Below are 14,915 nucleotides of genomic sequence, written 5' to 3'. Positions count from 1 at the left end.
GCCATGCAATGAGGGTGCACATGAGTACCCTCTCTGAATCCTCCATTAAACATTGCATGTTGCAGCTGATTGAAAAGGTGCAACTCTCATACAATGACTCAGCATTTAGAAAACCAAAGGTATTACTGGGCACCAATTGTGTCACATTGATTTTCTGATCTAGATCTGTATAATAGTTGCTGATTGTAAGCAGGGCGTTAAACTTTTTCAGTGATACTCAACAGTTGGGGTCAACTGCATAATACCAATTATTCATTTGGCCCTTAGGATAATCTTTCAGATGAAACCATGGCATGAATATGGATAAATGTTGAATATTGCTGACACAAGACCTTGTTACCAAGCAAGGTACCAGTTTAAATATAGACACCCAACAATCCTTCTATTAAATAGATAAGAAAGTTAGCTATTTCAATAGCATCACTCTTAATCAGTATGGGCAGCTATCAGGTGGTGTGCCTGTGCTGCTAGCATTTTAATTGTGTGATTTCGAAAATTTTGTGGCTTTAACAATCCGCTCTCCTGGATGTAGACGGCAGTATGAACTTCTGTAACAGGACCAAACCATGAATTTTAGGCACCTTTATAAGGCAACTGTTATCAAAGACAACATAGACTATTAGGTGCTGCAACAGTTTTTATAAGGTAAAAATGATAACTCCGAAGGAACCAGATAACCTTATTGTAACACTAAGCTCTTGTATGGTTTTTTGCAATCATCTTACAGTCTTTCCATTGATGCTAGATGATGATGATGCAACAATTGAGAAGCAAAGAATTACATAAACCACTAAGATTTCAGGAAAATGCATCATGTTCAAGTCTTTTCCCTCAGCAGGAACATTTCTAAAATCAAGCACTCCACATTCCCTCAGATAGGCTAGCTCATCACCACCATCAGTTGACTGGCCTGCAGTATGGACTGGTGCACGGCAGCGAAGAGGGTGTCTTAAAAAGGTAGTGTCTGTCCCACAAATTCGCAAGAATCTGGGAAACTGTGGCTGAATATAACAGACTTGCCTGATTTAGAAGTGAATAGTCTTGTACCATTGAGTCTGTACCTAAATAGATATGTCATAACTCGAAGACTACCAAGTAAAGTATGTTTCATAGATGAAATCTCTTAACTGTGCCAGTAGATTATTGCCATTTACTATGCATAATTCCCACAATTGGTCATAAGTTTCATATTTACTTATTGCAAAGAGACACAATTTTCTTTGAATTATCACAAAAATGTACTAGTTCTTTTAAAGAAAAAAAAAGAAAAACAAAGTTTAAAACATGATTCTCTCAGATACCGCAACTACCGAAGAACCAAGATGGTCCATCTTAGCCATAGCCATTAAAGGAAGAAGTGGTCCAGCTCTAGGAGATCTTGTGGGATATAGCCACCTCCTTATCACCACAAGCATTACAGTTAGGGTTTATTTAAAGTACTGTTATGAATGATTTACTGATCACCTACCCCAGGCCCAAATGATTTAATGGGAGAGATGACTCGTATTCTTAACATCTATATTCTTGGAATTGCAGCCACAGTTCCAACCATATGACAGAGAGGAATATTTTTGAATTTTTATCATGATAACATGACAGTAGTAGCGCTTGTCAGGCTTTGCTGACAATATGCACACTCGCTGATGTACCACTTCGAGATATGGAGCAGCGTTGAATCAAGTACCTCACTCATCAACATGATTGCAAGACCCTGCTCCATCTTCACACTCGCACCATCTGAGGAAATTCTGGTTGGTCAGCGGATGTCACACAGTAGGAAACAAGACAGCAAGGGAAATAAAGTACTAGCAGCAGTCCCTAAACTAGTACAAAGAGACTCTGCCTGTACCTTTCTCACCCTTTCACACTCATTCTTTAACCTACTATGTGTCTCAAACTGTCTTTCTCTTTTTGCCATTTCCCTTCCATGTATGTACCCCCTCCGCCCATTCTTATCTTTCCAAAAGTCTGCAGTGGTGCTTATGCCCCCACCCCCCTCCCCTCCCCTCATTTCGTGTGTGGCAAAACCTTCAGATATTAATGTTAATAAGGAATTAAATTGCAACCTGGCCAAGTCTTAGTCTATAATGTCTTCACACAACTTAACACATTTTGCCTTAGCGAGTTACAATACCAGCGCTACATTTAAAAGGGAATTGAACTGGTAGAATTTACTTAATGCAATTGCTTCTATAGTTTTTTTTTTTTTAAATTAAGGATTGAAGATATGTAATGTATTTCTAGACATAGACTGTAGGCTACATCTTGTGGGATTGGGTTGGTGGTATTGAATGCCTGCCCAGACAGCAGGCTTTTCTTGGTCTTGAGGATCTGTTGTGCTCCCTGTCAGGGGATGAAGTTGATTCCAGCAAAGGAAGTAGTGAGTATAATGCTTCTGGTAAATCTTCTGTAATTAATTAAAAGTGTTACTTGCGTATAATAAAATCATTCTTGTACAAAATTGAAAGCTGTTTCTGATATCATACCTTTTAAAATATTTATTTTTTAATTAGGCATAACTAAATGTGTTTTCTTTATATTTGACAGTATATTAGAAGTTGCATAATGCTTGGTCGATTACCTAATCTGATGCTGATGGCAAAAGATAGCCTTTATAGCCAGCTGCCGGTAGACACCTTTACAATGCCTTCGTATTCTCGGCGCATCTCAACAGCCACTCCCTACATGAATGGTGAAGCTTCTACCAAAGATTTGTGGGCAATCAACAGCGCACTTAGAATAAAAATTCTTTGTGCAACATATGTAAACGTAAACATTCGCGACATTGATAAGGTAAGGCTGATGACCAAGCACCTAGGAATTTGTTGATTCCATTCCAGTTCAGTGAAGCAAAAAATGCAAATTTAGTGATAGTATGTAAAACCATATTTGTCTATAATGTTGATCGCAGCAGCACAACAGTTTGCACCATCCTTTTATTGACTGACATGTACTTGACTCAAGAGTGAAAGAGCCCTAGTTTTAGAGATGAAAAGGGTCCAATAGATTTTATAGGTTTTTTTAACTACTGTCTCAATTCCCCCTGAAAGTTCTGAAATTGCTCTTCTAAGTGCATGTTCACCCTAAGCATCATTCCAGAATATATCTTAAAGTTGTTCATGTTCTCTTCTCTGCTTTTGCCTTCTTTCCTTTTTCACGTTCTTTCTTCCTCTTAGTAACCAGTTTCCTATCCTCAGTCATTCTCTGTGCTCCTTTCTCATTTACAAATTGATTCTGCTATCCATAGCATCAGCGGACTTGATTTAAATGTACTCTAACGTTCTGCTACTATGTAGAATGTGAAACCTTGAGCACTCCGACACAAACTTTGAGCTTTAATAATCATTCAGTCTTCAACTGTTTTCACAAATGAAACAATGCTAAGAGTACATTTTTGGCATAGTATCGGCACAAATATCCCAGATTATCTTACTTACTGGGTTATATTTCACTGTGTATTGGATGTGGAAAATGTTGTTTTTATTGAGGAGTATTGTTTTCTCCTGATTTGCCAAAAAGGATTCCTTACAAAATGAACTTTAAAACCTTTTAAAATCTGCTTTGATTGCGCTGTAAATCAGAGATTACAGTCAATTTCTATACAGTGGAAAAATCCCAGAGTACGTCCATTACGTCATCAGTACTCACAGTATCTTAATTCCTTTTATTTATTGAACATGCGCACTGTTAAAGTGTTTAAAAATCGTTTAACACCTGAGGAAAAAAAAAGTATTTCTGCAAATCAATGTCACTTATTGCTTGCTGCCCACTTTTGTTAAGGAATAACAGGAATTAGAAGAACTATGCATCCAATTTAGCATTTGCTACAGCTAGTTAGAGGTGTAGGTTTGATGACTAATTTTGAATTCTGAAAATGTGTAACCCATGTTACTCTGTTGGTGAACCTATAGCTGACCGCTGACCCCAGAGGGCTTTTAGACAACCTAATTAAAGCACCCTAATTAAAGCTTTTCTGTAGGTGTTGATGACTTTGTCCTGTTCTCTTCCAGTTCAAGTGGAATTTATAATATTTAGGTTCCTCTCTCTTCTGTCGTTTTCGCTATTTCCAAGTGACTGATTTAGTTTTGATGAAGTGGAGGTTATCTGTCCTGCAGTCTAATGTTTGTTTCAATGTTGCAAGAGTTTGGCATTAGGTAACAAGTGACAAACTATATCTATCTACTACAAATAGTCCATTCCTTTGCAGTACATCTTAGTGTAAGACTGGCATGCACCTGTCTACCTGCCCACCATCTGGTTGTTTTTTTTTTTTTGCACCAAGAAATATGCACCCTAATGGCTGCCGACTCTAAAACTCAGTCTTGTTCATGTAAATCTGTCTGCTGTTGGCGATGTGGGCTTGAATTACACCCATATAGGCTTGTTCTCCTTACCCCTTCACCTATCACATTACCCTCTAACTGCTCTGCCATTGATGTTGCAACATGTGGGATGAGGTCCTTTAATTGATAATAATCAGACAGAGTAGGTGCATGAGTTAAGTTATTGAGACACAAGTTTACAAGCACATATCAACTGAGAAAGCTGTCTGATTCTGCTAAGTCGCACTGAAAAGCCAGTCCACCGAAGCAAATTTATATCTATAAGAACACAATAACCTAAGACTACATGATTAAATCAGTATTAACTTGGCATCTAAGTTGAGAGCCATTGCAGCCAGAAAACACAGAGCAAAGTCTGGTTATCCCCATCATTTCCTTCCTGGCTTACTGAGCTGAGGATCCGTACACTCTGATGGTGTCACTGCAGTTACTAAGTTGAGCTCAGGGCGTGTGCTCATGCTTTTTACTGACTAATGAGAATTGTACGAACATTTTGACTTGTATTGTTGTAGTGCAGTACTTGTGCCTATAAATATTTGTTTATTCTTCCACCAGTTCCCACAATAGTAGGTGTCCACCCTCTACAGCAGAGCACAAAAGACTTCACTTTACAAACATCAAAAATATTGGGTTGGTCTGTGCTTGTTCTATATTTGTTGTACCACTGTACAAGTAAATGCTGCTTCTCTTTTCTTTGTCTATAGCAGAGTTACTCTACAATACCTAATGGTATGTAAAATATGTTTGCTTTTTTAGATCTATGTCCGAACAGGTATTTGCCATGGAGGAGACCCTCTATGTGACAACGTGAATACTCAGAGAGTACCATGTTCCAACCCAAGGTAACTAAATGTGATTTTTAAAATTTGTATGTTTGATCATTTTGTATTAATTTTCTTACATTTACATTCATTACATTTTGTAATTTGCAACAAAGTGTGAAAGTATTTGTATGTGTTGGGCACTCTACGCTGTGTCCAGGCAAATCAGTGTCCCTGAAGGACCTGGGGTTTTCTGACCAAGAGAAGGCCTTTCTGTAGGAAGCTGGCTCTCTATATAGTGTACCAAAACTAGGTGCCACCCCTACAGCCGACCTTACAGCCCTAAGGCAGGGTGCACAATACTAGTTGTGGACGTATCTGCAGGAGCAGATATGCCCCTGTGATGTTTAAGTCTATTCTTGGAGATTACCAGTGAACAGGGAAGCCATCTTGAGTATATGTACTGGGCACCGGTGATTACAAGTTCCGCAGCTACATGATGGCTTCACTGAAATCAAAGTTTTTTGGTATCTAACATCTCATATTAATAAACCCACACTGATTCCAGTGATGGCTTTATTAATACATGCACCCAGAGGGTACCTTAGCGGTACTCCCTGATAACCTTCCAACCTCTAGTGTGCTGGTGACTGGCCTGCCATGATTGACAGGTTTCTGACCCCTGCAAATGAGAGCCCACGCTCTGAGGGCAGAAACAATGCCTGCTCTGGCCGCAGGTGTTGTCAACTACACCAAGCAGGATGGCTAATAATCAGCATATCTAGGCAGGAGGCTCCAAAGGAGGGGATGTGAAAGATCCAGGAGTTGTTATAGGGAAATAAAACGGGGAACTACAGTGGTGATCAGTACAGAACCTAAAAAGGCAGACAATTCAAACAACTAATCCCCACAGTGACCATCACCTCAGATCGATCCCTCACAGGGTGGAATATACACATGGGACTCCTAAAGATTAGGGGACACTGGGCACCCAAAGAAGCAATAAAACAAATGTGTTAGATTGAAGCCTGTTTTCACAACCTGGTTACTGGGAAAGTAATACAGGTTGAGACAGTCAATACAACTACAATTTCTGTCTGAACAAGCGAGAGGGTCCCAAGTCACATGTCTTATCCAAGCTAGCAAAGGACCACTGGAGATGTGCTATCCTAAGAAAGATCATGTTAGCCACCTGCAGACCTAAGCCACCTTGGTCTACTAAATAGGTGCATGGTAGTTCTAAGGGAGGCACAAATGTGTACCTCAAACAAATGCTATGCAGCAAAATAACTCCAATTTACACACTGGTGTGCAAAAGCGAACACGGTGCACAACCTAACCAGGAATACCCCATCACCAAATACCTGATATACTTGATGCAAAACTCTTATGCTTCTGTGAGAGTGCACCTCTCTGCTATATTTGCATATACCTCAGATTCTTCAGGAAGCAACCTCTTCACCACACCAGTAATTAAAAGGCTGTTAAATGGAGTGCAGGGAATATATGATGGAGACTTTTAGCTGCATATTGCTAACCGTAGAATCATCTCCAGGTGTCAGACTGGATCTAGAGCTTTATTCTTGAGCAGTACACCTGGGTGTCGGTAAGTGATGTTATTCGGCTCCACGTGGCATTATCGTCCTCGCCGGAAGTGACATATGTGGTGCTTATGAAGGTGCCATCCCAGCACGCTGATGTCCGTTCTTTTCTTTCCGCCCCAGTCAGCGCAGATCTGGAGAAGAACTACGCCCAGTCACTTTTCAACTGATCTTTTTCAACCTTTTTCCGAAGCCTGTACCCGCCATTGTCTGTGACTGACCGTACCTCGTCTGACTCTGGTGTTTCGAGTGCGACTATGATGCCAAAACCTGCATCATTTGTCGTGCCGTGCACCCCAAGGTCTTGAGGGAGCCGTCCCCCAAGCTTCTTGCTGCTCGCTGCGACGGTCTTGATCAAGGTTGAGAGGAAGGTTCTAAGATCGGTTGCGGAGCCATCAATCTCCATCAAAGTCATCTGGGCAATTCCCACAAGAAGAAAAAAAGCAAGAAGTTTTAGCCTGGACACCTTACGCCAAAGTCATCTGACGAGGCAAGGGAATATCTGCATTCAAGGCCTGGCTCTGCGGTTGAGCCTATGCCTGGGTTGTCTCCATGCCTCTCCGAGTTTCCTGGAGTCAGATCACCCCTGCCAAACTGTTTTTGAAGGGCAATGCACCTTGGACGACCCGTCCCCACTGGCACGCTCTCTGGTCAGGAGTGGCTCCTTCTCGTTTTCTGCATGTGGGTGAGAACCCAGTGCCAATCAGGCCCCATGGATCCATTGATGGCCCCAGACCATTGGTGGTCGAGCCAACACCATTTTCTTCTGCGCCAGCTCCACTGCCGACATCCACAGCGGTGCCCCCATTCTTATCCCAGACACTAAGCTAGGTGGGTGGCGTTGGATGGCGACTGGAGGCATTCCATTCAAACTGGAGCCTGAGCCCCATTCCTTTGGGCAAAGACATGAGGAAGCTTGGGAGGGAGTCTCTGGACCCTTGTGAAGACCCCAATGAGGACAACTGGTGTGAGGATTTGGCATATGCCAGTGGACTGGACACCTCCCCAGATATTGGCTTGGTTTCTTCTCCTGCCGTGGCTCCGGAGGAGGAAGGACCCTCATTTGCAATGCTGGTAAGGAGGGCCGGCGTGGTCCTAGATTTTCAGCTTCTTTCTGTTGCAGTCAAGACAATCCTCTTGACAGAGCTGCTTCAGCTGGGAGTCACCCCTTCAGAAACGCTTCTCCCATTTAATGAAGCCTTCATGGACGTCTAACTCTGGGTCTGGTCCAAGCCCTGTACCCTTGCAAATACGTCTATTGCCCTTCCCCATCACCCCGCCCCAGGGGACCCCAACTTTCTAAACCAACACCCCACCCTGGAGACTAAATTCTGGCACATTCCCTACCTCTCCACCAGGCAGGGAATCCAAGAGGCTGGATGCCTTGGGAAAGCAGATGTTTTCTTCTGCCAGCCTGGCACTGTGGTCAGTGAACATAGTGTGGCTCTGAGCATACTCCCACTGGGACTCTGTTGTGCATGTGCTGTCTCTGATCTTCGAGGAACCCAAGTCATACTCTCCCAAGCTATTGCCGACGAGAGGAGCGCTACAAAGTTCACCATACGCTGTGGGCTGGATATGACCGACTCACGAGACAGAACAGTTTCATCGTTGGTGGCCCTTAGGTGCCATGCCTGGTTGAGAACCCCTCGCTTTTTGAGAGATGTCCAGGCCTCGCTCATGGATACGCTCTTTGATGGCTCCTGTCTCTTCCGAGACCAGGTGGACTCTGCACTAAACCACCCCTAGGACCGCAGAACTACAGCCAGGTCCTTGGGCCGTTCCGTGGCCCCTCCCCAACCCCAGTCAACCTTTCGATCCTTGCATGGCCATAGCAGGGGCTTCCAGTCCTGTCTCTTCCCACCCAGTCACCACAGCAAGAAAACTTCCCAGCCCCTGTGGGGCCCCAGATGTGGTACCCACAGACTCCATTGGTCAGGCAACCATAGTTCGAGTCAGTCCACCACTCCACTGGCAGCCGCAGCCTCCATCTGACCATCTTGGGCACCCAGTGGGAGGCAGGATACGCCACCACCTGAACCACTGGAGGTCGATAACATCCGACCGCTGGGTTCTCAGATTGTCTTAAGGGGCTACTCCTTCCCCTTCGTAACTACCCCTCCAGCCATGACATCTACGCGTGGCAGGCTGACGGAGGACCATATCTCCTTACTCTGCCAGAAAGTGGCAGCTCTTTTGGCCAAGGGAGCTATAGAGAGGGTGCAGGCATCTGAAGTAGGTCATGGTTGCTATTCCCGATACTTTCTAGTTTCAAGAAGGGTGGAAGCCTTTGTCCTATTATAGACTTGCACCCTTTCAATTTCTTCCTAAAACAGAAGAAATTCAAAATGTTCAATCTCGTTGAAGTACTGTGACCTGGATCCAGAAGACTGGATGGTTGTGTTGGATTTGCAGGATGCATACTTCCACATCCCCGTCCTGCCTGCACACAGATGTTACCTGCGCTTCACTATAGGCCATAAGAATTTATGTTCACCCTGCTCCTCTTTGGCCTTACCAGCGCCCCCCTCTGATGTTCACCAAGGTGAAGGCGGTGGTTGCAGCTAATCTGTGGAGATCAGGGCTGCCAGTCTTCCCCAATCTTGGCAACTGGCTGTTGAAGGCGGGCTCTTCCCAGGCACTCGTCTCTCACCTCACTCTACAGCAGACGATCTGCACTCGCTGGGGTTCACTATCAATTTGCAGAAGTCACACCTGAACCCTTCTCAGATGTTCCCTTTCATTGGAGCTGTTCTGGACACAGTGCAGTTTCGGGGTTATACTCCCCAACTGTGAATCGAGGATTTTCAGGCTATGATACTGATGTTTCAGCCTCTATCCTGTATTTCAGTGATACTAACTCTGGCTGCTGGGCCTCATGGCCTGCTGAATCCTGCTTGTGAAAAAACCCCAATGGCACATGCGGGCTCTGCAGTGGAACCTAAAGTTCCATTGGGCGCAGCATCAGGTGAATCTCTCCAACATAGTCCAGATCTTGGAGGGCACTGTGAAAGTGGTGGTTGACAAACTGCAATGAGGCATAGGCAGACCCGTCCCGCTTCCCCTGCAAGATCGAACAGAAGTGACAGATGCGTCAATTTTGGACTGGGGCGGCCATCTTGGAGAGATAGAGGTCAGAGGCCTCTGGCATTCAGCGGAATCGAGACTCAACATCAACCTGTTTGAGCTCCGGGGCAATCCGACTCGCACTGAAAGCCTTTCTACCCTCCATCAAGGGAAAGCTAATGCAGGTGTTTATGGACAACACCACTGCCATTTGGTACTGCAACAAACAGGACGGGTAGGGTTTGTGGACCCTTTATCAAGAGGCCCTGCGACTCTGGACATGGCTAGAAACTTAGGGCATTTCCCTGATGGTTCAATACCTGGCGGGCTCACTGAACGCCAGAGTGGACAAACTCAGCCACAGATGCCTAGTAAATCACTAATGGATTTTCCATCCGGAAATGGTGCAAGGTCTCTTTCAACAGTGGGAAGATCCTTAGTTAGATCTTTTTGCCACCACTGAACACGCAATGTTAGCAGTTTTGCGCGCTGTAGTTTCCAAGGCGGCTCTCGCTCGGAAATGCTTTTTATCTTGAGTGGAGCTCAGGCCATTTGTAATCCTTTCCGCTCATACCAGTTCCGCCAGAGTGCTCAAGAAGATCAGGAACAACTGGGCCCAAGTCATTCTTGTGACTCAAGACTGGGCTCTGGGAGTGTGGCATTCCGAGCTGTTGAGCATGGCCATCGATCCTTTGATCAGGTTGCCCCTTCGTGAAGTTCTTCGGTCGCAGCGGCAGGGAAGGGATCTCCACCTGAACCTGTCAACGCACCGCCTTAATGCGTGGAGATTGAACAGCGACAGTTGACAGCTTTCAACCTTTCGTACGAAGTCTGTAATGTCATTGTGGCATCCAGACGTCCCTCCACCGAGACAGTATACGCTTGTCGTTGGAGTACGTTTGTGGCATGGTGTGCAGGAAAACGGGTTGATCCCCATTTCCGCTCCACTTTCTCAGGTCGTTCTGTTTATTCTTTCTCTTGTTCAGCAGGGCTCTGCTTTGGGACCCTTAAAAGGCTATCTTTCTGCCATCCCAGCATTTCAACCCCCCTTTTATACAAGGTTTCTGAAAGACCTCCAACACTTGTTCCCACCTTCCCCTTTCATCGTGCTAAGTGGAACCTCAATTTGGTCTTAACCTTCTTAATCTGTGCTTTCTTCTAGCCCTTACACAATTGTCCTGTCAGGTTCCTCACTATCAAGGCAGCCTTTTTAGTGGCAATGACATCTGCCCTTGAGGGTCAGTGAGGTTCAGTGTTTGTCATCTAAGCCTCCACTCCTGAACATCTTTCCCGAAAAACTGGTCCTTCGCACCAGAGCTTCCTTCCTACCGATGGTGGTCACTGCCTTTCACATATGCCAGTCCATCTCACTGCCTAACATTTATGATCCGCCTCATCCCTCTAAGGAAGAGGAGCAACTCCACTGGCTGAACCCAAAAAGAGTGCTGTCTTTCTACCTTGACCTCACAAAAGAAGTAGACCAACTGTTTGTGGGATATGTCAGAGTCCAGAAAGGGAAGATGATATGGAAATGAGCCCTCTCCCGATAGATCGCGCTCTGTGTCAAAATCTGCTATGCATTAACCAAGAAGCAACTCCCTGAGGATTGGCAAGCTCATTTCACCAGACCTAAGGCTGTGACCACTGCTTTAGAACGCAGAGTTCTGGTTCTGGACATCTGCCAGACAGCGATGTGGGCATCCTTGCAGGAGTTTACTAAGAACTACTCCCTTGACAGTCAGTTCCATAGGGATGGGCACTTTGCCCTTTCGGTGCTGCAGGACTTTTTAGTGAGCAATCTTTTCGTAGACCCTCCTCCGCGGAGGAATTGCTTGGGTATCTATTCTGAGGTAAGGAATCGGGCACTAGAACGGTCTATCAGATAAACAAGTTACTTACCTTTTTGGTAACGCCATATCTAGTCGAGTGACTATCGGCAGATTCCTTATCGACCAACCCTTCTTCCCCACTCTTCAACTGGATTATTAGATAGAGGTCTGTTCCCCTTTCAGGACCATGGTTTCACACATCAGTGGTTAGTACTCTTCGTGACTGCACGCTTCTTGCATGGAAAGTCTCGAACGGAAACGGACTTGAGCGCGCAGGGGAGTTGCGTATATAGGCTAGGCGCATATTACTCCCCGCGTGGGAGGGTAACTTTTTCTTTTCTCTTTATACTTTCTTTTGTACTCTTGAGCCAAATGAGCAGAAGTTGTGATTTCAGCCGCTGATATTTTGACTAAGGGGCGTGTAGTTTGAGATGGGCTCTGTGAGGATGCTATAACACACAGAATCTATTGTTTGCCTGAAGATGAATAGATCTGAAGACTTTACAACATATGTTGTAAAATGATTAAGAACATCATGACTTATTCAGGCTTATTTTGCTCCTTCTGCAACCAATACTTATATGAGTTATGTAAGTGCAGAAATTGCCGCCTAAATCTCAACTTTGCAATAAACATTTATAAACGTGTGTATAATCCCACAACCATTATTTTCACTCATTCACATTGAAGGACAAACGCATGTGTAAAATACACTCAAGCTTATAGTTTCACAGTCTGCAGCTTTTCCGTGTATGTTTCATTAGCTAGGACAGAGTAAAATCATTAGTTAAAAAACAACAATCTATATTTCTTTAATTTAATTTTGTATTGATTTGAAAAAACTGTCTCAAAATATTGTTGGCTAAGAAGATGAGAAGAAGAGGCAACAACATCCAGGTATGAGTGTGTTCAATAGGTGAGATTGTGTTCTTTAGAAACAATAGAAGATTTAAAAGATGCTGCACCAATTTGCTTGTTTCAGTGCTCATTTATATTTAATGACTCTAGGATATAAATACTTGTTATCCAAATTTGTCCTTGCCTCTCTAAATGGTCAATCAAATGAGAACACATTTCCACTCTATTTTAACATGCTCTGAGTCAATACAATCAGAACTGGGGAAGAATATCCAATGTGATTGTGTTTCCAAACCCTTAATGTTTCTTTCTGAAATCCACATTAAACCCTGTTTTTGTTGTTTTTTAAATTGTCTAGATGGAATGAGTGGCTGACATATGAAATGTACATTCCTGACCTTCCTCGTGCTGCTCGCCTTTGTCTTTCAATCTGCTCTGTCAAAGGCAGGAAGGGTGCTAAAGAGGTAAAGCATTTACAGTCTTGTTATATTTAGGTAAACAGTGGGTTATAGTGTACCAGAAATGGGGAAAGGAAGTTGTAAAAAGTAGTAATATGCATAAGGATTCGTGATTGTTTGTTCTGTTGAAATGTTTGACCTACATTATATCCAGAGTTAAAAGAATATACACGCCTGCCAACACTGTGACCAACAAGAGGTAGTAGTTTTCAAGTTTCAAAGACTTATTAGCACTTTGGTGACATCAGTGGAAAACATGTAACGTGACCTCTGGCCCTACTGTGAAATCACAGAAAATTACAGAACATGAAATTGGATAGAGGTCAAATCAAGTGATCGTGGGGTGCCTGACATAGATGACACGAGATATAATATATGACACTCCTGACATTTTTGGACAGGCCCGCAGGTTGCACCTCTTCCCATGGACTTCACAACAGAAAGTGGTAAGATTTAATTCTAAAATCAGTAGGCAGTAGAACTGGTAGATAATAAGTAGCCTGCCACCTAAATCTGTCACTTTGGCTCCGCCCTGCCTCATTTTCTTATTTGTCATGTGTCGCTTTTAGTTTTTTCCACTGTCAATCCTGCCCCTGTAAACAGACTACTGCTACACAGCCTGCTAGCACTGTGAGTTTCATAGTTTTATCTTTGAAAACCCTGACAGCACCAGGATAATCAAGTCTCTTGCAACTGAAAGCGCAATGCTTCACACTACCTAAAGGGGCTTGATCTACCTGGTAGGAACCTCCCATGGCTCAGCTCCTTTCCCCTTACACTCTGAATAATCGACCCACAAGGACTGGAAGCTTTGCAGGGCTAAGATTAAAGGCTATCACCTACATCTCATGTAAGTGAGTGTAGACAGATTGCAGAAAGTGTTTGATCCAGTTATGCTCTAAGACTGCTTAAAATTACATTTCTCCATAGTCAGACCTTTCACATGACAAGCTGTAGCTTATCTCTTCACATTGGAAGATCCACCATGACAAAAATTATACCTTAAAATTAATTCTTTTTTTACTTGAATAATAAAAATGCTAACAAACACTTTCATTTACTCTTTAACATTTTTTAGCTGTATTTTGTTTGAGGTCTGTAGTGAAATGTAGTCTCGACACAAAAAGGTGAGGCAATAAGCAGTAAGTGCTACCTTTTGCAAAGTGAACCCGTTTTGGGTTGTCAACGCCAGTTTGTCATGTTTTATGGGACTCACTTGGTGGTAGGCTTGAACTCTAACAGTGGAACACTGGTATCCAGTGTGAAGTGTATGTGATCTGCCCCTGAAAAAGGTTTAAATTGGCTTAAAACATGATTTGGACATTCAACTTTCATATAAGACCATAGTATATTGTGCCCAAATACACCCATTCCATTAAAAGTTAAATGCCACTAGTGAAGTGCAGCACCTATTGTGCTATCTACTACATGAACAGTGAAAACATGGCTTCAGTCCTACCCTGTGTTACTAGACAGCTGTAGTTTGAACCCTTCTGCCCAGACCTGTCAAAATCCCTCTTGGCATGTAGGAAAACTTAATTTTAAATACTAAATAAGTCACCCTTAAGCACACCTTGCAGCCAACAAGGGAGGGTGCATAATATTTAAGAGTGAAACATGTGTGGCTTTAGAAATGGCATGTTTCCCCAGTGTCTTGGACCGAAATATCATCGCTGATCAGGCTGTAGCTTGTACATTGACTTTTTCTAAGTATAGACTATATGGTTAAATCTATAACTTTAGACCGGTATCGACTACAGACTCGATTCTAAGGTCAATGTTTATATTTAATAAAGATCCAGATTAATGGCGTAGTCAGATTTGTATTACATAGATGTGAAATATAACTTTTAGAAAGCTATCTTTGCCGTTGCCGAAGCTGGTGGAGGCTAATTTGCATTAGCTCTCAGCACCTGCCAGTCTGTACTTGGACTGGATTAGCTGTATAAGAGGTGTGAAAACTGCTTCCAGAGCAGAGAAGATGCCCTGGAAGTGAGGA

The 14,915-nt window shown here is 43.4% G+C and overlaps 1 protein-coding gene across 1 annotated transcript in view; it reads left to right on the top strand.

Moving 5' to 3' along the window:
• Positions 1 to 14,915, top strand: part of PIK3CA (phosphatidylinositol-4,5-bisphosphate 3-kinase catalytic subunit alpha) — a 256,280-nt gene that overhangs the window by 76,296 nt on the left and 165,069 nt on the right. The window contains exons 4-6 of the mRNA XM_085635399.1: positions 2,548 to 2,793; positions 5,100 to 5,185; positions 12,817 to 12,922. Coding sequence (XP_085491525.1) covers positions 2,548 to 2,793; positions 5,100 to 5,185; positions 12,817 to 12,922 — 438 coding nt within the window. The remainder of the gene's footprint in view (positions 1 to 2,547; positions 2,794 to 5,099; positions 5,186 to 12,816; positions 12,923 to 14,915) is intronic.

This window comes from Triturus cristatus, chromosome 11, assembly GCF_964204655.1.
Source record: "Triturus cristatus chromosome 11, aTriCri1.1, whole genome shotgun sequence".
Taxonomy (NCBI): domain Eukaryota; kingdom Metazoa; phylum Chordata; class Amphibia; order Caudata; family Salamandridae; genus Triturus; species Triturus cristatus.
This window is presented reverse-complemented; position numbering and strand designations above follow the sequence as displayed.